Source organism: Phlebotomus papatasi, chromosome 3, assembly GCF_024763615.1.
Source record: "Phlebotomus papatasi isolate M1 chromosome 3, Ppap_2.1, whole genome shotgun sequence".
Taxonomy (NCBI): domain Eukaryota; kingdom Metazoa; phylum Arthropoda; class Insecta; order Diptera; family Psychodidae; genus Phlebotomus; species Phlebotomus papatasi.
The window spans coordinates 33572675-33599578 of record NC_077224.1 but is presented as its reverse complement, the minus strand read 5'-3'; the positions used below and the strand labels follow the sequence as shown (position 1 = coordinate 33599578).

The window sequence follows — 26904 nt, the reverse complement described above, 5'->3', positions numbered from 1 at the left end:
TTTTTCACCCCCTCCAAAATTTTCACCTTCCACCCCCCGAAGACCACTTTTGTCAACAATCTTCACGTTTCAGACAATTTCTGAGAAATGTCGTCACGCTGTTTGTCCGTCTGTCCGTCCGGCTGTCGCCAGCTCTAGAGGCCAAACGGTAAGAGATAGCAACTTGGAGCCTAAGGGGAACCTCCTATATAAGTCGGCCCAAGAATTGTTAACATGCCCCTCATTTCCCCCCACTCCTCCCCTTCCCCTCCAAAACCATGTTTTTTTAGGATTGCTCGAAAACGCGTCGTGCGATTTTTTTCATTTTTGGATACGTTTTAGAGATCACCCAGGCGGACATTTCGTCCTTAGACGAAAATACCGTTGAATCATTCCTAATAACGGTTTTCCAAGGTCAAAGATTAGAAAGACACTAGAGAGCGCATTTATCAAGCGAATAGGGTCATGTTTGGGTTCGTTGGAAAGGTCTTGGAATTTCCTATAAAACTGAACCGGTTCCAATCGGTTCTGAACCGGTAATTAACCGGTTCATAGCCGATAACTATTTTTTAACTGAAAATCGATACTATAAAAACAATTTTGGAGGATCTTTTGAATGATATATGAATCCGTTCAATTCGGTTGAGAACCGGTAAATGGTAAATGATGCGAAAGTACTCCTGAGGTATATAGCATCTAAATCACGAGTTCGAGCATTTCGCAAAGCCTGAGACGCTTTGCCACCCCTTTTGTCATTTAATCCATAAACTCTACTGTGCGTATGTTTATTTATCATATCGTTTAAAAACCATTCATGATCCTATTTGGTAGAACCAAATTGTATTACTGAAAATATTGCAGAATCGGTACTAAAGGGGTGGATTTAGAGTTACCAATATATCTAATTATTTCTCAAGTAGTACCGCATGACTAGAGATACTACGAAATTACGTCATGAGTACGTCGTCTTAACGTCATAAATGTTATATGTCAGCGCAATGACTAAAATTTTACTAGTTTAATGGCAAAAATGAATTTTTAACTCAATTTATAACTCAAAATTAATTTGGAGAGGAATTTACAATAAAAAATTCTATTTTTTTTTATTTTAAAAAATTAACGAATAAAAAATTCTATTTTTTTTTACATAATACCGCAAAATTTCATCTAAACTCATTGGCATTTTCCAAATAGTTATAAACATAATACTCACATGCAAAAAATTCAGATGTTAACACCAGTGTTCTAACAAATTCTACATGACATAATCTTTTAACAAGATTTACAAACGTGTTTGGAGTGCAAAGATCAAAACATAGCCAAAACATCGTCACTATTGCCAACATTATATTGATTTAAGATTGGTGGTTATACTATGGGTCTATGATTGCAGACTGACGTCGCGTTGTCACATAAATCACCAATACAGTAGACTCTCGCTAATTCGGCTCTTTTAAGATCGGGCTACTTTATAATTCGCGCGGCAGTTACATTCGAAAAAAGTTTGTTGACATTTTTCAAGTTTGATTATGATTATCAAATGAATCAAATATGCTCAAATTTGGCATGGTTTGTCTTAGTTTTGATGTGATTTTGCATTATTAAGAGGTTTTAGTATGCAGATAAACAAAAAATCGTTGCATTTAAAACAATTTGCTGCCCGAATTTCTCTTTAATTCAGTTGACATTTCGGTCCCAAATGCCCGAATTTGAGAGAGTCTACTGTAATTCTCGTTTATTCCATTATATTATACATGAATTGCCGACTTAACAGAGTGTACTTCATCTTGAGAATTCCCAACATTTTTATCATATGACTTTTAAGGACCTCAGATTTAATACGACAGGTTTATTAAAATTTATGTTGTGATGACTTGTTTTTGTTACTTGGGTTATACCGTTCATATAAATAGTTTTTCATAATTTATTTTGAAAAATTTTAATTAACCTAAAGATTTGAATTCAAGAAAGGAAATGATTATTAAGAATATTGTAATAATCATTATATTTTATTAACCTTATAGAAAGTTTTATAATAATTCATTACCTATTTAAAACAGTTATTAATACGTAAAATTCGTAAAACGAAAACAGGATAAAAGCATTGATGAAATTGGTATGACGGCAAACTTTTCATTTATTAATTAACTTTTAACTAATCCCATAATTGAGTGTGACAAATCTGTGAACTGTAAAATTTCTCTCTTATGTTTTCCATTTCAGGATAACAGCAAAATAATCGCATGGGAAGAGAATCTGTCGACACGTCAAAGTTTAACAGCTATAGCTCTGCCCCAAATCCGATATCTCAAAGTTCCCGTTGCTGATGGTTATGAAGCATCTGTGCGTCTTCGACTTCCGGCCGAATTGAACTTTCCTTCTGGAAATGGCCAAAAATACCCTATGATAGTCTATGTCTATGGTGGACCAAATTCAGCACGTGTTACAGATTCTTTTGGTGTTGGCTTTGGTGATTTCCTGGTTAGTGGACACCATGTGATTGAGGCACAAATTGATGGACGCGGAACGGCCAATCAAGGCACCGACATGCTATTCACCCTTAACAATCATTTGGGCACAGTTGAGATTATCGATCAGATAGCCGTGACCAAATATCTTCAAGACAATTTCAACTTTATTGATGCCGATCGAACAGGAATCTGGGGATGGAGCTATGGAGGCTATGCAACAGCTATGGCATTGGCCAAAGATACTCAAAGGGTTTTCCAATGTGGAATTTCTGTAGCACCGGTTATTTCTTGGATTTACTACGGTTTGTTATCTCAATAACAATCTATTTTTTTTATTAATTTTATTTTAACAAATATTATCCCATCTATATAGATTCTATCTACACAGAGAGATATATGGGTCTCCCTAATGTCACTTACAATGATGCAGGATACAATGCTAGTGATATTACACGAAATATCGAAGAATTCAAACATCACGATTTCCTCCTAATTCACGGCAATGCCGATGATAATGTACACTTTCAGAATTCCATGATGCTCAGTCGAGCACTGCAGAGGGCCAACATTTACTTCGAACAGATGGTATTAATGATCAAAGAGAAATTTTTAATCCCACTCCATTAATTTTTCTGATAATTTGCAAAAAAAAATAAATCTTCTTCCCACACAGAGTTATCCGGACGAGGCGCACGGATTGAACGGTGTTTCGAGGCATTTGTACCACTTGATGGAGTCATTTTGGATGCAATGTCTCAGTATTGAGGAGTAATAGGTAAACCAAAAAAAAAAAACAATGGCACAATTTAATAGACCTCCTCACATCCAACCCAAATCTTTCTTTTGCATTTCAAAATCTGCACCATCCAAAAATAGTCAACAACAACTGTAAATCTTTCCATGAAGACAGCTCTAAATCACCGAGAACACGCTAATGCTATATAAATCTTCTAATTGGAAATTATGATTCATCCGTGAGTTCGTGAACTTGGGAAGATCATCATCATCTTCCTCCATCGATGTAACACTTTGTCACTAGCAAATAAATAATTTTGCTAAATATTTTCAATTATATTTTCTTTTAATCATCATAAAGGAGGAACAGTTTCAATGTTACGAGAGAAAAAAAATGCACGATTAATTGAAAAACACTTAAAAGTCTCTCTATAGAATTTTTGCAAGTAAAAAAATTGGAGCAATGGTTCTACCCACACATTTTATACTTGAGTGATGGCTTTTGACTTATTTATATTCAAAAGAGCTTTCCCCTTCTCTTATAAATCAATAATAAAATATTCTTCCTTTGTGTGGATCCATTATTCATTCGCAAAGAAAGTCTCAATGCCGTACGATTATAACCGGCAAACTGTTACACGAAATTGTGATTTGTGATTGCTTTTATTAAATTAGGGGACATTAATAATATAGAAAGAGACGTAGGTTTTAAGTAAAGTTATATTTTTTTCCTCAAATTAACTTATTGAAGAAATTCCTATACGTTTCGCTAATATAAGGATAATATACTTTTTGGCATGTCTCTTGAAAACTAGTAAATCTTTTGGTTTCAAATAGACATTGTAGATTAGATCAGCAATTGCCGTAACTTTCTCATCACCAAGTATAAGCAATTCTTGTAACAATACGGAAATGCTTAGACTATACAAGAATTACTGACTTAGGGGAAGTGGAAGTTACGACAATTGCTGATCTAACTGATGAATTTTACTAATAAAATTAGAAAAAAAAATAGGATTTCTTATTGGAACAATAAATTGATTTTTAAAAATTCAATTTTTCGTAACTGAATCATCACTACAGGTTTATGCAATCTTCAAGCAATTACTTCCAATTTGGATGTATATTACAATATGGAGAAGGATAAGTATATACATAGCTTGTTAGCTAAAGCAGTCTTCAGACTAGAGGTTTAGCCCAGTTTCCAAAGTCTCAAAAACCCAAAGAGCAACCATTTTTATTGATTTTTTAGAATCGAGATCATTTGTCTTTAATAGTCGAATCCTAAGTTAAATTTTTCCAAAAATTCTTGACTGATAAGAAATTAGAGCAGTTAAGCCATATGGCTAAGCCTTAGGTCTGAAGCCCCATATAAGATTCTTTACAATCTCAGCTTTTTTTTTCATGATAATAATGTGGTCCTTTGCCGCTTCATCGCATCACTTAAAATTGATCAGATTTATCAGGGATTCAAAGATCTTTTTACAAAATTCGAACTTATTCTAATCAATTAACCGACTAACAACTTCGTTAACTAGAGCTGTTTAACAGGCGACCGTAATTAAACCGTATTCCAGTAGGGTAATTCTGTAATTTGTCACATGGCATTGCCAGAGCGTTACAGAATTCCCCTCCAGGCCAATTGTCAATCTAGACAAAAAATATTTGTTAAGAAAACTTCAAAAAACAAATTTTAAAAATTACGTTTTTTGATATATTTTTTGATGAGTAGTTTTTGTAAAAAATGCTTTTGTAAAGAAAATGTCCCTTATCAATATAGGCAAAAAAGTTAGTTTTTTTAAAAGGCAATTTTTGACGAAAATTGCTTTCAATGTGTAAAAGCCATAAGGTAAAATAATATTTCAGAATTAGATTAAAAAAACAAGAATTTAAAATATCATACATGAATGTCCTTACACGGTTTTAAAGTACTGGAGCCAGAAACATAAAAATAATAAAAACTTTTTAAATTTGAAATATCAATTTAGCCAAATTATTGAATAAAATTTATGCATTTGTGGGTGTTTTCTTTATATTAATTTGGATCTACTGAATATGAATCTATTGTTCATTTTAAGATTATCTGACCTTTTAGTTCAAAAATTCATTTATCAAAAATGATCAGCTGGGGTAAATAATGGCTGAAACTAGAGGACAAAAATATTACACGGAATGTTATTACAAGATCACTTTTCTCCAGTTCGCCTTTTCTGCCCTTTCCAAACCAGTGAAAATTTTTCTTGCATAAAATCCACTTTTTAAGAATGGCTTTAAAAGCACTTCTCTCGTTGAGATAAAAGATTTTCTACTTGTACGTTACAAATGAATAAATTTTACAAATAAAAAAAGAGATGATGGCAAAGCGTCTCAGCTTGAACTTGAATTCACGAAAAAGGACTCTCCGTGAATTATGTATTCGCATAGTGTTTGGGTGTATACCAGTTTACTTTCGATTAATTTTTTTCATACACAAGAAAGCCATTCAAAAATAGAAAATTGCTTAAAAAGACCGTATTTAGAATATTTTGGCATGAGCAACAAGTTTACAGATAAATAAAAACGTTAATTCGAGAAAGGTAAATTTTAATTAAAATAAAAAAAATAATTTACAGGTACTATACTGATTCATTGCCAATTGAAACTAATGCTTCCTGGCTTTCCAGATAAATTTCAAGAGCTTTCAAAACTTTAAATAAAGGTAAATTCAGTTAAGAATTAAGCCCTCCAAAGTGATTTAACTGTGACCTTCGAAAATGCGATATCGAAATAATTTCGGTCATAGGCATCTATATGGACGAAATATTCACCTCGCCTACCTCTAAAATATATTTGGAAATGAAAATAAAATCTAGGAGCCTTTTTTTAAATAAATAAAAAAAACATGGTTTTTGGAGGAGAAAGAGGAGGCGTGAGGGTAGAAAAAACTGTTCTAGATACTGACTTATAGGGGGGTCATCAAAGACCAGAAATCTATATCTGTAATCCTTTGCTCTCTAACCGTGTAACTAGCTTTCGACCTAAAAAGATTTTTAAAAAAATATTCAAAAAGATACATCAATTACGAGTACCATATCAATGAATTGCCGATTAAGTTTGATGCACGCGAGTTGAAAAGGTTGGAAATTTCAAGATCTTTAAAAAAAATCTAAATTTATAAGCAAATCAGTTGAAAAATTAGCCCTCCAACGTGGTTAAAATTTGACCTTCGGAAATTCCATATCGAACTTGGCCAAAAAAAAATCTGGATTTAAAGGTTAAACGACCGGCTTTCAAATTAAAGAAAACTAAAAAAATTAACATTCCCATTTCAGTTTCATTGTTGTGCAGTTTGTAATATTTTAAAGGGTTTAAAGAAATTTGATACTTTAAATTTAAAGATTTTAAACAGAGAATACGAATTAGTTTTCAAAGATTTATCTTAGAATTTAGGGAATAATTTAAAAATTGAATAGAAAACCTTGAAGCAACTAAAGCGAACAGAAGGGAGAAGGTATCAAACTGGAACGACACACTTCTTATTGCTATGAAAAGGTCATTCCAAAATTTTTAGTTGTGTAAAACTCATAAAACTAACCAACCGATCCATATTAAAATTGTATTCATGACTCTGGCACACCTTTTAGATCGGTCAAATTTCATAAAATCAAAATTCACATCCCTTTCTTTCTTAAAAGTTTAGCATATGTGTATTCTACTCTTTCGCACTCTTCTTCTTCCTTTAAACATCACACCAAATTAACCCATTCCTTACCATTGTATTATACATCATACGCAAATTGAGTGATTTTTGATGATTTATGTCTGGGCAATTTTTATCTGAATTGCTGTCGGGAATGGATTTTTAGTAACGTTAGTTATTCAGTTACTCGACAAAAATAATCCGACAGAGATGAAAATACATTTTGTTATTATTTTCTTGCTTCGCGGAAGGTCATGCAAAACTTTTGCTCAAAATGGCGGACGGAAAATACGACATCCCGTCGAATTTGTTAAAATTGGTCTCTTTCCTCTTTCCTGATTTGAATTCTAGTTCCCAATTGGTGTTCTTGGATAGTTACTCTATCTAAAACAATAGAGTTTGTAATGAATTAATGCACAGAATTTAGATTCAATGACCGTTAAGACGTGTGTTTGACAGAGGCTCCCCGCGCCCCCATATTAGATAAAAAAAATTTTCTTTTCAAAAAATTCATCTACTAATCTGTAGGAAACTAATCCCAAAATATGAACATTCTATCTCAAGTATTTCTGGTACATTGACTGAATGGGCTAAATCTGGTTCAGTCCAATTTTGAGACCGAAAGAGTTGGATAGACTTATGCAAGTCTTTTGAGAAAGAAAGAGAAGTGAATTTTCATTTCATGAAATTTGACCGATCTAAAAGGTGTGCCGGAACCTTTAGCATTAGTGTATCGATTTTGGAGCACTACGTCGCGTCATCTAGCCGTAGCTAGATTCATTATTAAAATAAATTTAAAAAAAGTAAAAAACTAATTTAAAAAAAGTAAAACACTAAATTTAAAAAAACTATTACTTTCTTTTAGAAAATAAAGAAACATTTCAGTTGCAGCAACTTTAAGAGCAATTCGATCAATTGCAATGAAACTAGTCATTAATTGCCATTCAATTTCAATAATACAGAAGATAAACGAGCTAAACCTACAATTTTGAACCCGTTTGATATCAATATCAATATCACTCTCGATTAAACTTTTATATTCGCTATAATACATCACTTCTTGCATTATGCAAATTATCTCTGAGACTCTTCAACCTGATCTCCGACTGACTTCAAAACTACAATTTATTGTGAGACGCTTCTTTTATTTGTCGTTACCAAAGCCAGACGGAATAAATTTTGCCCTCAATGGATCAAATTCTTTAATTAACTTATCACATTCGTATAGAGTCTTTGTCTCCTAAATCTTTGTGATTGAAACTCATTATCAGCAATGCGCTTTTACTTTCACGTGCTGGGAAAAATATGTCAGTGGTAAAGAAGCAACTCTTGGAGAGATTTGCATAGAGATCGTCATAAGTGCACTGAGAGTGGTGTGGTGACCATAAAAGGCAGAAGCCACCGTACAAATGGGGCCACGGAGAAAGTCATCTATTTCCTTTTGTGTGTGACAGCCAGAAGATCAAGATCAAGTGCGATCGTTGTCTAATTACCGCGAATAAATTGCGAATGGGTAGGAGGGACAAAACTGGATTTATTGACAGTGAGATAGATACCTATACAAGACGCTTCCAGTGCAACTTTCCCAGAGATCGCACGAAATTCAAAAATTCAATTGGGGATGTCTCCAACGAACCGTTAATATGCTAATGCCTCACGGAATTGTCCCGTGCCATTTGTAAGCTTCTCAAAATCCATACTCTCTTTCTCTCTATCTCATCGGCACTGGCCCGTGGAGGAGGAAGGGAGTCCGGGGGAGAGCACACAAATCATGAACATCCCACAAATGCCAGTGACACGAAACATTACCAACTCTCCACAGTACACTAATTTTGCATTGCGGAGGATGAAGTACTGATATTTATGAGCATTGCTTTCCCGGCCCTTGTCTGGAACTTTTTATATGCCACTTCTTTGTGGCCTCTTTCTTGTTGTGCATCGATGGGAAATTTCAGGGTAAGGCTTGCACTTACCTTCGGCTTCGGTCAACTGGATCTTCATTTGACTTTCCTTCTCCATGGTATCAGGGATTTCTCCGGAGGATCACACAGACAAGAAGTTAGTGATGAAAATAAAAAAATTGCTGCAAAACCAAATAACTGTTAGGACATCTGCAAAAATGGGTTAACAGAAAGCGACTCCTTCCATGAAGAACAAAGGGTTCATAGGAAACAAAAAAGTAAGGGTTATATTTTTGCAAGTTTTACACAAACAGCTGCTAAATTTTCTATCAAATCTACTTCTTAGAATCACAAACTAACGAATTATTCAAGATTAATCACAAATCTTACCTTAAAACAAGCGAAAATAATGTTTACAATCAATGGAAAAATTCAAATTCCAACACACCTTCCGTGTCAATTGTACACAAATTTCTCAGTTGAATTTTAGGCACAAAGAGAATGCTTTTCACAGAACAAACACCGAAATCTTAAAGGTAGCACTCTATAGAACAATTACAAACAGTTTTATTGCAAATTACACTGGATATTGTGCTGAAAATCGATCTACAATTTCAAGCTTCTTGGCAAAACTACACTGCAAACGCCTTCTTGGTCGCTTTATATGCGCGAGTCACTTCGCCGCACTTCGCCATTGCGCAACAAACTCAGCGCAGCATGTTCAGCTCAATTCAAATTTAAACGCCAACGACTACTTGGAAATCCCGAATTTTTTTCCCAGCTCTTGAGAAAAATGCAAATTTTGTTAATTTTGCACGGTGTTTTTGGGGAAATGGAGCAAAAAGAAACCTGTTGTGCAGATCTGTGGGGATTCTGTATGAATGTGTGGGTGGAATCATTGATTTAATAAAAGTCACAGCTATTGACATTGATCGGAAACTCAATATTTGGAGATAAAATTATTTTTTAATTATTTTAAAAAATTTCATAATTGAAATATTTCTAATAAAATAACCTATATTTATAAGGTAAAAAAAATATGATAGACACATTATTCTTAAATTTTGTCTCAGAATATCAGAATTTTAATTGTCAGAAATTTTGAGATCTTTTCAACAAGCCAAAACATGACCCCATTCAGTTGAGAAATAAGCTCCCTTAGAATCATATTTTAACCATTTTAACCTTAAAAAACAGTTATTAGGAAGGACTCAACGGTATTTTGGTATAGGGATGAAAAGTCCACCTTGGTAAGTTCTTAAACATATCCGAAAATGAAAAAATCGTGCGACGTGTTTTCGATCAATCCCAAATACATGGTTGTGGACGAAAAAAAGAAAGGTGGGAAAAATTAGGGGCATGTTAATAGTGTGAAATCCGACATATGGAGAGCCCTTGAAGGTCCCAAGTCTTTATCTCTAACCGTTTGGTCTCTAGGCGCGGTAACGACTGACAGACGGAAGAACATCGCGAACTCATTTTTCAGAAATCGCCTGAAACGCTAACATATCGTCAGTTAAATCAGCGTTTGTAGTAACATAATTTTTGCGATTTTCAGATATATACGTATTTGGAATCGGCGTAATTTTGTTTATTAAACGCACTTGAGAAAAAGAAACTTTTATAAGCCTAATAAAAATTATTTGAAATAAAAATTATCGTAACTGCCCGTAATCAATAAAAATTTATCAGAATTTGTCGTAACTTTCATTTTTGGGGAAGTTACGACAAATTTTCATACAAAATTTTCTCTAATCAGCATTTTCCGTAACTTCTTTTGCTCGTTTGCGTAGCTTATAATTTGCAGCAAAAATGTAATATTTCTCATTAAAACGTTCACAGACTCTTCCAAATATCCAATGACAGTGCGAATAATGCAACATTACATCATTTTAATTCAATATTTGTGAGAAAAAGAGTAAGAAAAAATCTCTGTCCATCTGTCATTAATTCAAAAATAAGCGACGCGGCGCATAAAATTTATTCAATAAAATTTATGAAATGAAAGCTTTTAGGAACAGAGGGATAAGAGTTTAATTGAATAAATTAAATTAGTCAAATAAAGGCGCTTATTATCACTAGAGTAATTGAAATGAATATAATACATTTTTGAAAATTGTCGTAACTTTCAAGATCTCCATACATAGGAAGCTACGGCTTTATAAACGATGGAAGTTACGATAAAATCTTATTGTGTTTCTTCTAACATATACAGTAGACTCTCTCAAATTCGGGCATATGGGACCGAAATGTCAACCGAATTAGACAGAAATTCGGGCGACAAAGTTTTTGAAATGCAACGATTTTTTATTCATGTGCATATAGATATTGAGTTTACACACTCATATATAACGTAAATTGCATGAAAATCCCTCAATAATGCAAAATCACATCAAAACTAAGACAAACCATGCGAAATTTGAGCATATTTGCATCATTTGATAATCATAATCAAACCTGAAAAATGTCAACAAACTTTTTTCAAATTTAACCGCTGCCGGAATTAAAAAGTAGCCCGATCTTAAAAGAGCCGAATTTGCGAGAGTCTACTGTATCTAAATATCTCAGCTTTAAAATAATTTTATAAAGATTTTTTCGAGTTAACTTACAGTTTATTAGAGCCACTTTTATTATTTTTACTCAAAAGTATCGCATTCGGGGCTCATTTTTAAGAAAAATTAAGCTGAACTGAAAATATCGTCTGCCGAAAAGTTGTCAAAAGTAAGTTACGACAAATGCTGATTTAACTGACGATATGTTGAGAAAAGTGCTCGCCGGGGATTGGAAGGAGGAATTATAATCATCGGATAGATCATCAACTGTGCTAAGTGCGTTCATTTTCTGTCTGCATTTTTTTTGGTTATTAATAAATTCCACTCGGCTCTTCGTTATCAGGCTGACATAGGGACAAAATGACATCTAGGTTTTTTGAATCTGGTCAACAGTTTCTATATTTTGTGCTGTGTGAATTTGTTTCCAGTTGAAAATAAAAACAATTTTCTTCGTGATGTGTTTATGCTTCGCATTTTTTATCACAATTATGCATAAAAAAGATTGATAAAATGAATGTGACACTTTAATTCACACTGTAATTGCATGTTTCGTAAAAAATCGTTTTAAATATATCAACCATCCCTGTTTGACAGCTGTCATCCGGATATATCGAAGTGCCAGATAACGAAGAACTGAGTGTAAATTGAATTGCATTCGTTGCAAATGTTACATAGCGATGAACAAATTTACAATGAGTCCGAATGACTTACAGCACAGTCAGTGCTAGCCATTTTTCAAACTTCTCACATTGTCTATAAGGGAAAGCGCACTACCTTCGAACGACTCATCCTTCGGATAATTCATTTTTTCTCTATGTTCCTTATGGATTTCACCCATAGCTCTTCTCTGAAAATTTGAAGCATTGGACTTGCTATTAAAATATAATATTATAATGGACCAAATCCATAACAAATTTAAAAAAAATGATTTGTGCGAAGCATAAATCGTCCGAAGGTAGCGCGCTTTCCCCTATGGAGTACAAGTAGTATATAGAGTAGCATCTTCTGTTTGCCTTTTCTTTCTGCTCATTAAAATGAGTAAAATGTATATTAGAGTTTGTACACATCATTTATTTATTTATTCATGTTTAATATATGACACAGGCATATACAACCGGTAAAGGAGTTTTCCATCGATTAGAGTAGTTATCAACGCTAAGATGGCGGTGGCCGCAGAAAACACTAAGCACCATTGCACCTAAATTAATTTGTACAATTAAATTTAAACCATTGTGATGAATAAATTTATCTATCTAGATATGTGATCTATCTTATCTGTGAATGATAAAAGATAGGACAAAAGTATATGATGTTACTTATTGCCCAATACTTCTATTGAAATATATCATAATACAAAATATTAACTCAACTATGTTGCTTGTGGTTGACTCAATGCTTGTTTAAGCAATTTTCTAATCAATTTAAACATTTTTAAATTATTGTTTTCTGATTTTAAAAATTATTGTAAGAAAGTAAATGAGACCTGGAACAATAAAAAGTTTGTGAATTAATCTACAGATAAATTAATAGACTTTTATATATTTGATATAATGTTGTTTGATTCATTTATTCGCTGAAAGGTTATACTTTGTGTTAAAAATAATGAAGATATTTAAATTATTTTGTGATTGCTTTCAGTTCTTTGTTATTGCGTTTATGGTTGAGTCTTCTTTGAATGTGTATTTATATTCCATTTAATAAAAGCTGAAATTAAAATTAATTTGAAGGGGGAAGTATCACTTATTCGAACTTATAGGAGGTCACCTCGACTGATTGTGACTGTCACGTTTTAGTATATTTGGAAAAATATGTAAAATTCCAGTAAATGAAAAACTTTTAAACAGCTTTTGTGAACTAAAAACCTGAGACAAGTTTTAACGAGTGAATTAATAACTACAATAAATATCAACTCAGAAAAAACTGCAGAAACATAAAAAAAAATATCCCTACTCTGTTGTAGTTGTACGGTAACTTCTTTGAACATGTTTTATTGAAAGCAAAATTTACGCGTATGGATAGTTGTGTAGACAAACACTATAATTGGGTCAACTGCTGATTAAGTGTTGATCCCATGATTCTAGTTGTTTTGTGCTATTATAAATTAATCAATTTGATTTGTTAATGGTGCTCAAAAATATTTTTAAAAAAATCAAACAGTTTTATTGTAATTGCGCAATATAGTGTAAATGCTTCAATAACTAGAAGTATTAAAAGGCTTAAAAGCTATTTTTACACTACTGGAGTTTTTGAACTAAAATAGTGTAAATATAAATTATTCTTTTTTCAATTCAACCGTGAATAATTGTTTTAAGGTTTGGTAAATATAAAAAGACCTTTTTCTGTAGTATTAATAATTATTGTATAATTATTGTAATCGGTTTAAGGAATGTTCTATGATTATCTAAAAAACATGATAATTTTTAGGAAAAAAAACGTTTATAATTTTTATAATTAAACGTTAATGAAGCTCAAAATGTTTCAATGAGACTGATTTTAAACTAATAGTAGGCTAGGTATGAAAACGTCACCTTCTTGTATAATTTGAAGGTCCTTTGAAATACATTGCTCATCTTCTGGTTTTATTTCACGATCTGGGGCATTAAAGGACGAATTAGGGAATTCATCATCACTGTCGAAGTCTCCTTCTTTATTAATTTCGCTTAATTCGCAGAAATCGACTATTTTACTCATAGACAGTCTTTGTGTAATCTCAATTGTTTTCCATGTTTAATATATTGAAAAATAATAATATATTTTATTAGAACAACCAAAACAATTAAATAAAAAAAATCGGTATTTTTTTTTAAATTTTATCCTTAAACGGATAAGACTACCTACAGGCGGTCTTCCTTTTTTTTCTTCTAAAACTCATACTTTTAGTTTTTTCACATTTATCAATTGAAATATACAAACTAGAAGAACATATCTTTCAGGAAATAAGATTCTTACTACAGTTAGATTACTTTAAAACAATCTTTTTTTGCACTTGAAAACGAAAAATGTCGCGAACGACATTTTGTTGTTTTTTCTCTGACCTATCACACAAAAGTGAAGAGACTGAAGATGAGCAAACGAAAAGTCAAAATGAGTTCAGTTTCAGAAAATTATGTTAGTAAGACTATAACTGAGGACACTGTAGATCAGACCTGTGCTCGTTAATAGTCGTGTAGTAACGGAAATTTTGTGTTGATAATTTTAATGGAAATTACAGACAGATAGCCATACTGGTAACACTAATCCCACTTATTCACGATGCCATGATGAATATTTTTGCGCCAAAATAATAGAAAGAAAAACTCTCATAAAAATTATTTGTCTTCTTGATATCTTTGTCGGAAGACGGATAACTGTTCACTAAACACCCTTTTACAGTGCCCGCTTTCTAATCCGGATCTCCTTAATCCGGACAAGTTCACGACGGTTACATTTAAAATACTTTTGAGGTTATGTATGCATGCGTGTTCAGCAATGAAAATAAACTATCCTGTGATGTTTTTGTTTAATAAATGAAGTATAATAGAATAGACTTTTCCAATTGTCTTTTTAATCTTCTTTGAAAGTTTTATTCTAATTCTACAAAAAAATCTTGTATTATATTTTCGAGACGTTGACCAAATTCAAAAAATCCATCCGGATTACGAAGCGGACATCTGTTATTTTGTCTCCCAATCATCCGGATTACAAAGCGGGCACTGTATTTGAATCTTGCGGAAATGAAGAAATTTAAAGAAAATATCATTTCAAATGACAAGCTTCCTAAATCGCGCGCAATTCAAATGTGTGAGAGAGAGAGACACACAAATAATAACTCACTTTGACAAACGTATGGCGGCGCTGCGATTGCAAAAAATCTCTGAAATGCGGCAAAATATTTTCTTCTCTATTTCATCCTTATATAAGCAGGTCGTGTCCCTTCTTGCAATATGTACTTTTGCATTCCTTATTAAGCAAAATAATGTTGTACCAAAGGATTTTTCTCAAATTTATCCTGAATTTTAAACAGCTCAAAAGAATATGAGTCTTCCAGCTCAAAATTTCATCCCAATGTTTTTGTTGTAATATCGACAATTATTCACAATTAACCCAAATAACTGTATTCAAATAAATTATAAAAAGGATTTTTTGTGAAAATGACTTAACTTTAAGGAATTAAGCAAATTTTCACATTAAAAAACCTCTCATTTTCTCTACGTGAATTTTCGCGGCATTTCGAAGAATCCCTACTAGGCACCACCAAATTCACTTCAGCTTTTATTTTAGCTCAGGCCTGCTAGATATTTTAACTTCAAATAAGTAATATTATCGCAGTAAATGCGTTTTATAGAATGACCGCTTTGAGGCGGTCTTAACTGATAGAGGGTTAATTTAGATCAACAATTTTGTCTATCCAATTTGCATCATGTTAAAACCCAGTTTCCATTAGAAAGATGCGAAAAAATCGTATAACAATATGGCCCCACAGTTCAAAGTAGCCCCACCTCCCCCTATTCGTTTTATATTCTGAGCTGTCAATATGGAATTTCTGTCAATTTCATTACAATGATTGCATGGTTTACAAAAGAATCACAAGTGGCACAGATGTATCAGACCTCTTCCGCAATTTTTATTACAATCTCGTCTGTAGTTCAGCGATCTCATGTAGACGACAGATCACACGGAAAAGAACCGATTCGTTTCAGTTAGAGAAAGAACTCAAGATCCAGTCTTTCCATTTTTGGGCATGATGACCTCAATGTTGCGTGTCAATTTCCTGTGACCGTTAAAATGTAAACAATTTGGGACGCCAAGAGATCAAACACTGAGAAAAAACACCAAAAGTTGAGAATCCTTGGCGCCTTAGCACTCAGCAGTAAAAAAATGCATCAGGGCATGATTCCAATGCGGTCAATCAATATAGAAACATAAAAGTTGCGAGCAACTTGGCGCTTAAATATTTTATATTAATTCATATTTAAAAAAAAAAATGAAATTCATACAAATTAACAATTTATGTGAAATAAATTCGAATAATTATCAAAGAAAAAAATTTACATTGAAATATTCAAGAGAAATTCAAAGATATTTTGCAGCACACGACACACCTGTTTTTTTTATTTTTTGTTTTTGTTTTCATCTCCTTCTTTTTCTTGTCCCTCCCCGTCCGTCCTACTTCTTTTTGTTGTCCTCTCGGCGCGTCCTGGACAGCGAAGCCTCTGATTTGTATGACTGTAAGCGTTTTTCGCAGTACAAACTGCCCGTGGGAAAGGGTCTGCTGGCCAAATCTTTGATGCCATCCTCAAAAATACCCACATACCACGTGGGCGAATAATCCTTCTTTCTGCTCCTGTCTGTGATGGGAAATTTATTCTGTGTGCATGTCAAATCGAGTTCTAGGGTATTAAATCTCGGTCTCATAGCCCATTTCTTCTGATTGTTGCTGTCGGATCTCTGAGAATCGTCATCTGTGGTATCTCCTCCTCCTCCTCCTCCTCCATCACCACTGCCACCTCCACGATCTGGCGGCTCATGACAATCCACCTGGACAACTTTGGTAGATTTACTACTGGACAACGAATCCACGAGATTCTCCACACTTGTCTCATAGACACTGGCCAGTGGAGGTGATTTAAGGCCCAATTTATTGGCTTTCTGAAAGCCAGACGTAAAATTCTGAACTAGCTGATTCACCACAGCAGCCGCCACCGGTTCAACTCCTTCCACTTCATCAACTCCCACCGGACGATCCGGCTCAACAATTTCCAACTCCAAACGAATTCCTCCCTTTGAGCTTTCAGCATCAGTCATCTCCCTCTCACGCCTCTGAATAATCTCCCCGGCTTCACTATAAAAACTATCATAGTCCAAATCCAGAAATAACTCCTGCAGAAATCTCCTAGCATTCTGCCGATACGTATTCCTTCCCATTGCTTTACAAATTTCCGAATACAGACAAATATCCTGAAAGGAATACGGATGCTTCTGCTTCAGCTCAAGCAATGACATCTTACTCTGCTTACTCCAAACCGGATTTGCCATTCTCTGCACATATCGCAGGATATTGGCCGTAATCCTATCCGGCATACTCTCCTCACTCAATACACTCTCAGGCGAGTGAAAACTGATGTCGGACAGCTGCAACAACGAATTCTGCTGACTCTTCCGCCGATGGATATTGATGTCGCTGTCAGTGCGCGGATGCAGGCGATTTATCTTGGACCGGCAGCAATGGAGACAATTGCTTCGGTTATGCTTACCCGCCCACTTGGACCTCTTGCTATTTGTCGAGATGTCCGACAGACTGCTCACCGAGCTCTCATCACCACCCTCCCCAATGCCATCCACCAGGAATTGCTGCTTCAACACCAACAAATTATTTATATCACCCACCTCAACGTCCTGCATGCACCGGGATACATATGTTGTGTTTATATTGCGTTTGGGAAATAGATCCAGAATATTTCGCGGAAGACAGATGCCTGGAACAAAAAAAAAACCATGTGGCAGGGAGAATTGGGATTTTCAATTAATAACGTGCATTACATTTAGGCCATTTAGGTAAGTGAAGGAGTATCAGAGTTGCTAATATTTCTAAATGGGAGAATTTATAGATTAAAGTTTTTTTTTTACAGATCGTCAGCTAAATCAGCATTTATCGTAACTTCATTTTTGCGATTTTGAGATATATACATATTTGGAATCAGCGTAATTTTGTCTATTAAACGCAATTGTGAAAAAGAAACTTTTATAAGCCCAATAAAAATTATTTTAAACAAAAATTATCGTAAGTGCCCTTAATTAACAAAAATTTATCAGAATTTGTCGTAACTTCCATTTTTGGGGAAGTTACGACAAATTTCCATACAAAATTTGCTCTAATCAGCATTTGCCGTAACTTCTTTTGCTCGTTTGATTGGCTTGTAATTTGCAGAAAAATTGCAAAATTTCTCAATAAAACGTTTACAAACCCTTCCAAATATCGAAAGACAGTGCGAATAATGCAACATTAAATCATTTTAATTCAATATTTGCGAGAAAAAAGTGAGAAAAAATCCCTGCCCATCTGTCATTAATTCAAAACAAAACAAGTGACGTGGCGCACAAAATTTATTCAATGAAACTTATGAAATAAAAGCTTTTAGGGACAAGGATAACAGTATTATTGAATAATTTAGTCAGATAAAGGCGCTTATTATCACTAAAATAATTCAAATTGATATAATGCATTTTACAAAATTGTCGTAACTTCCAGAATCTCCATACATTGGAAGTTACGGCTTTATAAATGATGGAAGTTACGATAAAATATTATTATGTTTCTTCTAAAATATTTCTCAATATTGCAGCTTTTAAATAATTTTATAAAGATTTTCTCGAGTTAACTTACAGTTTATTAGTGCCACTTTCATTATTTTGACTCAAAAGTATCGCATTCGGGGGGCTCATTTTTAAGAAAAATAATATTGAACTGAAAATTTCATCTCCTGAAAAGTTGTCAAAAGGAAGTTACGACAAATGCTGATTTAACTGACGAGATTTTTTTCTTAACCCATTCCTTACTATGGTATTATATATCATACGCAAATTGAGTGATTTTAGATGATTTATTTCTGGGCAATTGATATTCGAATTTCTTTTGGGAATGGATCTTTAGTTACTTTAGTCCTTCAATTTAGGGTTGGAGGCATGGGCGTACCCAGCTAGGGGCAGGGGGGGGGGCAGCTGCCCCCCCCCCTAGAAGTGCCAAAAAAATTCAAAAGCAATGAAAAGGTAAAAATATATTTATTCAGCAAAAATATTTAGTTTGACTAGTAAAAAAAACCCAAATCTTTCCAAAAATGGGCCTAATTTTTCAATTCATAAAGATCGAAACTTTCATGAAAATTCTATTGCCTTTAAAGTTGTAAATTTAGTCACTTCTCAAATTTGATGTTTTACTGCTCATTTGTAAGAGGGTCAATACAAAAATGAACTTTAAAAACTCAAAAACTATTAAAAGCCCAATGGCGGGGGTGGGCGCAGGGCAAGGCTCTTGTCCGTACATACTGTACTACATTCAAAAATTAAAAAAGGTGTAAAAATGGGCAAATATTTCGTAACTATTTTTACTTTCTTTTTCTAACGTAATTTCACAAGGGGGAGATATTAGTCGAAAAATCGTGTACACTACTTCCAGCACTTCCTGAATTTATATAGAAAATGTCAAAGACTTCCACACTTCCGGAAGTGCCATAGGTGATTTCCAGCACTTCTGCACTTCTAAGCACTTCCAGGCACTTTCTGGCGTTTGAATTTAAAAGAACTAAAATCTAATGTGAATTTTCTTCAACAGCTGGATTATTTTTCTTGACTTTATTCGATATCGCAATTGCATTTTAATTCAACTGAAAACAGAATCTCAATTTTAATAAGTTTTTTTCGGGTGGTTGATTTTTATAATAAATCTGGAAAAGTTGTTCATGCGGAATTGTTCTGAAAATGTCAGTGATATAATATAAAATTTTTTTTCACGAAGAACAAATAGGTTCAAAATAATAGGTGCAAAATAAATTGTTACCAAAGCAACAAAAAATCCATGGTTCAAGTTAGTTTAACTCATAGTCTAATAGCAAATAATTTGTTTTTTTCCAAAAAGTTTTTCTCAAAAAGACGTTTCGAAAAATTAGGTGCTAAGTTCCAAGGAGTAAAGGTTAAATAAAAAAAAATGCAGTTCAAATGTTGTATTTATACATAAGGGCTTTAATTTAAATAATTTTATTACGTTAACAAAAATGAAAGAAAACATGCTGTTATTAGGCTGCGTGATCCATGTAACCCCTTAAGGGGTTATGTAAGTCAAACTGACTAAAAAAAAGCATATTTTTCTCTAATATTTTTACAACATAATAGAAAGTTTATTTAATTCAAGCTCTTAGGCATATAAAAGCACAACATTTAAAGTATATTTTCTGAAATTTTCTTTTAAAAATTCAGCTGTAGGGATCTTATTTTCGGAATTCGGAGACCTTTTTGAAAAAAAAATTACTTTTCGATGGACAAGATTAACTAAACTGAAACCCCTAACTGAAATCCTGGGTACGCCCTCGGAGGAACGTCTGTTCGACAGGGAACCCCTATTGACACTTTTGTCAAAATGTTGAAAATTATTTAATGTATCTAGTAAAATATAAGTAATATAACGTTTTTTTCTGTAATATACCTTTTACTATAAACAGAAATGTTCAAATTTCATATCCCAAATGGTACAGAGTAGCAAGATGTTTCAAGTATAATGGGGGCCAAATCGAACTGCCAGTGACGTAGATACTTTTACCCGACTGGTATAGTGTTAACAACTCAGATTTGTCAAATATTTGTAATAGAAAAATAAGAATCGAATAATTTTGCAAAGATTTATTAGTTTTAAATGAAAATATATTTATTGTTTGGATGTCCAATATATATATTATTGTTCCTCGGCTAATGAACTTCAAATAAGTATAATATGATAAATTTTGATTAAAAACAAAAACACCTTTTTACTAATATGACCACATTATTGGGTATGATATTAAAATTACCTAGGATAAATTATCGTCCATATATGCCTTGGAACAAATGGATATTGCTTTTTTATTTGTCTTATAACAAAAAATTAAGAACTTTGAATGTTAAATGAGGTTAGATCTTAATGAATTACAGATTTTTTTATTGTAGTAAAAATTAAGATTTATTTTCGATTTTCCCGGAAAAATATAGTAAATTCTGAACTGCAGACAGCACTTTTCCCTAGTGTATAGAATATTTAATTAACTTTCTCTTTGTGGAAAAATTATTTGATAAATATTTTTATGATTTAAATTTAAAAAAATAGACCAAGAATCAAAATATTGTTATATAATACCAAAGTGCGGCAAAGTGCCACATTTTTTATATGGAGTATAACATCATAATTGAATGAACAATTGAATAGATTTTACCATAATTAAGATTACAATTATCAAAAAAAAGGTCACGTTTTAATCCAGAATAGAAATTATGAGAATAACTCAATTGATTCTCAAAAAAAACAAACTCGCTAAAGGCGAGAAAATGCCAATCTTGTCTTAATGAATTCCCCTCGTTGGCAAAACTTTATTAGGTAATGACATTTTATAGGATTCGTGGCACGAAAATTGCTTAAAAACACAATATTGGGTAAGTGTGCCAAATTCCGGCCAGCTTGCAATTTCGGCCACCTTTTTTGTTCCTCGAATTTCAACGAACTTTTAGATTTTACGTACTCTAGAGATTATACAAAGCAAAAAAATTACAAAAAATGTAGCTTCGACAAACGAGATGACGTGAAAAAGATATTGGAAGAATTCCCGAAGGGCAAGGAACTATGAGAATGAAGGTGGCCGAAATAGGACACCAAAGGTATGTCTATATTTTTATTCATTTTAAAATGTATTAAGAATGATTTTAGAGTAAATAAAAACGGTAAAATCTTTACAAGGTTCCAAGCAACACTCTTTCATAAGAAAGAATAAAAAAAGACAATTTGCATTTAAAATATTACATTTCAAATTTGAGACTTTGACGCTTGCATGCAACTATGCCGAAATTTGGCACACTTACCCTAATTGTGTAAAAATAATTGATAAAAATTAAGTAATTTAAGATCCAAAATATTCGTAAAATAGTACTGAAAGAACCATAAGTTGAGAATTCAAATGTCACCTTAAATTTCTTTTCTGAATTGCTCTTGATAGTTCTGAAAAAACTTATACCTGATACATACGTAAAGATATCAATTTTAGAGAAAAATTTTAGAAAGTGTTGGAAAAAAATAACTTAATAAAATAGTTTTTTGTTAATAAAATCAATGAGAACTCATTTTAAGATTTTTCTTGTTTTTTCTTAGTTTAACACAAAACAAAATGTGGAAATCTTAATGGGGAAATGGATTTATGAGTCCTTAGAACTGTTGTAGAAGTCTTACGAAATCGACATTTTATATCAATTTGGTATTCTACGTGATTTATATTTTGAATTCTGTGTTATTTTACTTATTCTGAGTTTTTTCCAAAGAACATAATACAGTAGAGTCTCGCTATAGGCCATCGCTCTATAGTCCACAATTTATCGACCGTTGATTTCAAAACACTGATTTTAAGTTAGGTTATGTTTTTTAGTATGCGACATGCATAATTATTTTAATATTTTTGGCAAACTTTGTTAAGTAGTTGTGATAATTGTGATCCATAATGAAGAAAGCGAGGACAAGTACCACAATCGCAAAGTATTTTTTTAATGGTTTTGGAAATTCGATAAAACTTCTTAGAGATCCAGGAGTATAAAGCACTGGTCAGCGTAACATTTGAAATTCATTCGGTAATTTCTCACTTAAAACGGAGTATCTTTTGCTTAAAAATAGACATCTTCATTTTTTTTTAAGTACAGTGCCCGCTTTCTAATCCGGATCGCCGTAATTCGGACGAGCTATCGACGGTAACATTTAAAAATATTTTGAGGTTATGTATGCACGAGTATTCAGCAATGAAAATGAATTCTCCTGTGATGTTTTTGTTTAATAAATGAAGTATAATAGCATAGAATTCTCTAATTATATATTTTTAATCTTCTTTAAAACTTTTATTCTAATTCTACAAAAAAAACTTGTATTATATTTTCGAGACGTTGAACAAATTAAAAAAAATCCATCCGGATTACCAAGCGGACATCTGTCATATTGTCTCCCAATCATCCAGATTACGAAGCGGGCACTGTATATAGTAGATGCGTGCCACCCTAAAGCATATAAGATGTAGATGAAAAAATCGCCAATGCTTGACATGAAGTTAGTCACAGTAGACTTTGGATTTCGTCGATTTTGTTTTTTTTTTCTTCAGTATCGTTTCAAGAGAATTCAATCAGCTTTCTTTTTGTGAAATACTTGTTAAAAAATATTGATTTTAGACTGAGTAATTACAAAAAGATGGAGAGTATGCGAAGATTCAAAATTGATAATAATCTGAAAAATCCAAATGCGAGTTATTACTGAAATCGCGAAATTGACCGGGAAGTGTCACTCCATCGTCAGGAAGATTATAATTCGGTTCAAGGATCTGAGGACTATTGCTCTGAAGCCAGGAGGAAGTGGCCGAAATGCTGGGATTCAGGACAAGAGCATGTAAAAGAAAGTGCTTGAGCTTTTCGAGAAGCAACTCAATCTTTCCATGCGTGATGTTGGCAAAAAGAAGGGAATATATTGAAGCTTGGTCCATAAAATCAAGAAGATGAATGGTTTGATAACCTACAAGGTTCAGGCTGCTCCCCATCGGACCGAAAAACACCGTCAAAATGCAAAAACAACGTCGCGGAAACTCAACGATCATCTTCACAAAGGATTCCAAAGTTGTGAAAAACATGTTGAACTTTTTCTACACTCCGGAAGATTGAAAAATACTGGGAAATTTTGGAAACAAATTTCAGGAAGAAGAGTCAGACATCTGAAAATTTGCCTTATTTCGAGAGGAAGTGGAATAAAGTCCTCCAAGACAGTGGAGACGGATTTGTCGAGTCCTTAATGAAGGGAATTAAGAAAGAGATGCGAGAATTCTGAGGGAAGTCATTGGACTAAAATTACTTCCCCATTTTTTATTGGGGAATATTTGTAATCTACACGCTTTATTATTCGAAAGCTTTTCTTTAGTTTTCTTTTCAGACGATTTCGGTAAAATGATGTCACATTGCTTGTCCATCTATTCGTCCGTTTGTATGTTACTATCTTTACAGGCGAAACGGTTTGAGATAGAGACTTGTAACCTTCGAGGAACCTCTCCCAATAGTCGACCAGATATACGGAAATACCATTGAATTATTCCTAATAATGGTTTTACAAGGTCAAAGATTAAAAAGGCGCAAGAGAGCGTATTTCTTAACTAAATAGTATCATGTTTGATCTCATTTGAAAGATCTTGTAATTTTTACCAATTCAAAACCGGACTCAATTGGTTAATGACCGGTTATGAACCGGTTAAGTGGTTTTTACCGTAAAATCAATTGCTGCTCCCAAGTTATTTTGATCGATCTTTTGAGTAATTTATGAATTCGTTCTAATTGATTGTGAACCGGTTAACGGTAATTGATTCGTAATCACTTTTGAGGTATAGCATCAAATTCATAATTTCGAACATTTCGCAAAGCATGGGACCCCTTTTCTATAAGTTTATACAAACTTCTCACCATTTTTTTTTTAATTGTACAGTAGAGTCTCCCAAATTCGAACGCTTGGGGGGTATTTTTGACATTTCTCACCTCCCAAATTCGAACGATTTTTTCAAAACTAACGAAATTTGTGTGAGATTAAATTGCACTTAGAATCAAATTCTCGTACTTTCTCGCAAGTTTTAGTGGTAACATATTTCCTTTTCATTTTATACGATTATAATGTATGTAAACATACAGGAAGAAACTCTTAACCGTGTAAACAGACGGAATTTCCACGGGAATTCCCACGAGCAAATGGTAAATTTGCTATACAAGCGCCCTCTGCAAAAGTGCACGAAACTGCCCGAATGTCTTGAAATATTTTGAATTTCAAATGGAAATTTTCCGTTGGAGGGTGAAATATTCAATTTTCTAAAATGGAAAAAAGCTATCTCGCTCGAGATAGCTTTTTGCTTCCGGAGAATTCCGAAAATTTAATTTGGAGTGTTTTTAAGCAAATAATATATGAAAAAACATGTAAAATCTCCTGTAGTGATCAAAACATTGATTTTAAAAGCAAATTTGAAATCGAATAATAATACTATAATAATTTTGAAAGGATTAGTGTTTCTGGATTAAATTAAATATTCATCAATAACATTTCAGAAGAGGTTTAAATGATTGGAAAGGCAGATTCAAAATTTAACTTTTTCAATAAGTCCCGTTATTAAAAAATGTAAAGAATATAATAATGTAGATAAGGAAATACAAAGAATAGTAAGAACTATCGAAGTTCACTGATGAAAATTATAGCCAGAAACCATATAAACTGCCTTTTCGGATATAAAATATTACTGCAATATTTTTTATTGTTTACTTTTTTTTGGAAATAAAATTTTAAAATATTTTACAGTCTTCTTGTTTTTTTAAAACTATTTGTATTCAATTATTATACAATTAACTAATTTTTGTAAACATCTCTGTTCCGAATGAATTGACTGCTTGGTCACCCAAGGATATTTTATACATTTTCTGCCAACACTTTATAAAATTTTAAATTATCAGCACTACAATTAAACGAAAATTAATCAATAGGTCCTATCAGCAAAGATATCCAAAGCCTGTCGTTGATTTATCCACTTTAATTGGGGGTTTTTGACAAGAAATTTACGCTATAACAACGTTTCTAATCATTTCTCGAGAAATTTTAAAAGATTTTCCATGAAATGTATTATTAGATAATATTACTAATATCCTTGTGGTATAATAAAGCCACTTTAATAAAATAAAGTACGTAAAATATCTTCTAAATACACATTCCGTTATTTATATTCGGAAAAAACACAATTTGAAATTCAAATCTTCGGAGCATTTTTGTGTTGCGCTTGAAGTCTACCAGAGGCGCATAGAGCGGATGGTAAAAATTTGACAGTTCAATATGGGAATTTCCATCCGGAATTCCCATCCGGAATGGAAAATCACATGGAAATTCCCGTGGGAATTCCGTCTGTTTACACGGTAAATGTGATTTTCATTCACCAAGAATACGAACTTTCTAACATAACCTCACAATTGACATTTAGAATCCAAACGGCGTTCGAATTTGAGAGATTCAGATTTGAGAGACTCTACTGTAATTCAAAAGGGATATTTCGAAAGATTTAAATAACATTAAAAATTAAAAAGAAATCATTCGTGATAGGTCAATTTTGTAAAATTGACACTGCGTTTAAGCGTTCTGAGAATTAAAATTTTGCAACTACAAAGATATGGAAATCGAAATTTTTGGTACACTCAACTCTTCGTTATCCGGCACTTGGTTATCCGGGTGACAGCTGCCAAACACTGGCGGTTGATATATTCAAAATTATTTTCACTAAACATGAAGTTTGTCCAGAGTGAATTAAAGTATTATTAACATTGTATCGAAGTTTTTAATACATAATTGTGATAAAAAATGAAACATAAGCACACCATGAAGAAAATTCTCTTTTTCTTTGTCAGACAGAAAATAAATTCATACTGCACAAAATAGAAAAACCGTTGATCATTCAAAAAACCTAAATGTCATTTTGTCCCCCAGTCAGCCGGATATCGAAGAGTCTACTGTAATATGACGAGAGTTCAATGAAAATTTGTAAAATTTATAAAATTTGAAAGATACATCTTTTAATTGTGTGTTGCATTAACACTTCGCAGAACCTTAACTAAAAGTGTTACGGAGGGACAAGTGGCAGCCGCTGCCATTTATCGAATTTTATATAATATTTTGATATTTTTACTTATATTTAAACATTCGGAGCTTTATGCCCAACGCACAATAGCTTTTGTTTTGTAAACATGTTTTTGAAACTGCATATGAGAGTGAGCGAGATGACTAGATCTAGATCTCACTCCCTCTCACAGGAAGCTCTGAAAACATGTTTACAAACAAAAGT

At 33.0% G+C, this 26904-nt stretch overlaps 4 protein-coding genes across 5 annotated transcripts in view; 2 read left to right on the top strand and 2 right to left on the bottom strand.

The window, feature by feature from the left end:
- LOC129805348 (venom dipeptidyl peptidase 4) overlaps nt 1-3512 on the top strand; it is a 153720-nt gene extending 150208 nt beyond the window's left edge. The window contains exons 8-11 of the mRNA XM_055853212.1: nt 2203-2752; nt 2824-3035; nt 3124-3225; nt 3327-3512. Coding sequence (XP_055709187.1) covers nt 2203-2752; nt 2824-3035; nt 3124-3222 — 861 coding nt within the window. The 3' untranslated portion in view covers nt 3223-3225; nt 3327-3512. The remainder of the gene's footprint in view (nt 1-2202; nt 2753-2823; nt 3036-3123; nt 3226-3326) is intronic.
- Nucleotides 1-9442, bottom strand: part of LOC129805362 (stathmin-1-A) — a 63087-nt gene extending 53645 nt beyond the window's left edge. Inside the window, exons 1-2 of one of the 2 annotated variants that reach the window (XM_055853240.1) lie at nt 9156-9442; nt 8838-8947 (exon numbers count right to left, since the gene is read on the bottom strand). In XM_055853240.1, the coding sequence (XP_055709215.1) occupies nt 8838-8883 (46 nt within the window). In that variant the 5' untranslated portion in view covers nt 8884-8947; nt 9156-9442. The remainder of the gene's footprint in view (nt 1-8837; nt 8948-9155) is intronic. The other variant, XM_055853242.1, reaches the window with a different exon arrangement.
- Nucleotides 1-26904, top strand: part of LOC129805353 (uncharacterized) — a 173711-nt gene that overhangs the window by 108363 nt on the left and 38444 nt on the right. The gene's annotated exons all lie outside the window — the stretch shown is intronic.
- LOC129805346 (rapamycin-insensitive companion of mTOR) overlaps nt 16237-26904 on the bottom strand; it is a 33997-nt gene continuing 23329 nt past the window's right edge. The window contains exon 8 of the mRNA XM_055853209.1: nt 16237-17772. Within this exon, the coding sequence (XP_055709184.1) occupies nt 16463-17772 (1310 nt within the window). The 3' untranslated portion in view covers nt 16237-16462. The remainder of the gene's footprint in view (nt 17773-26904) is intronic.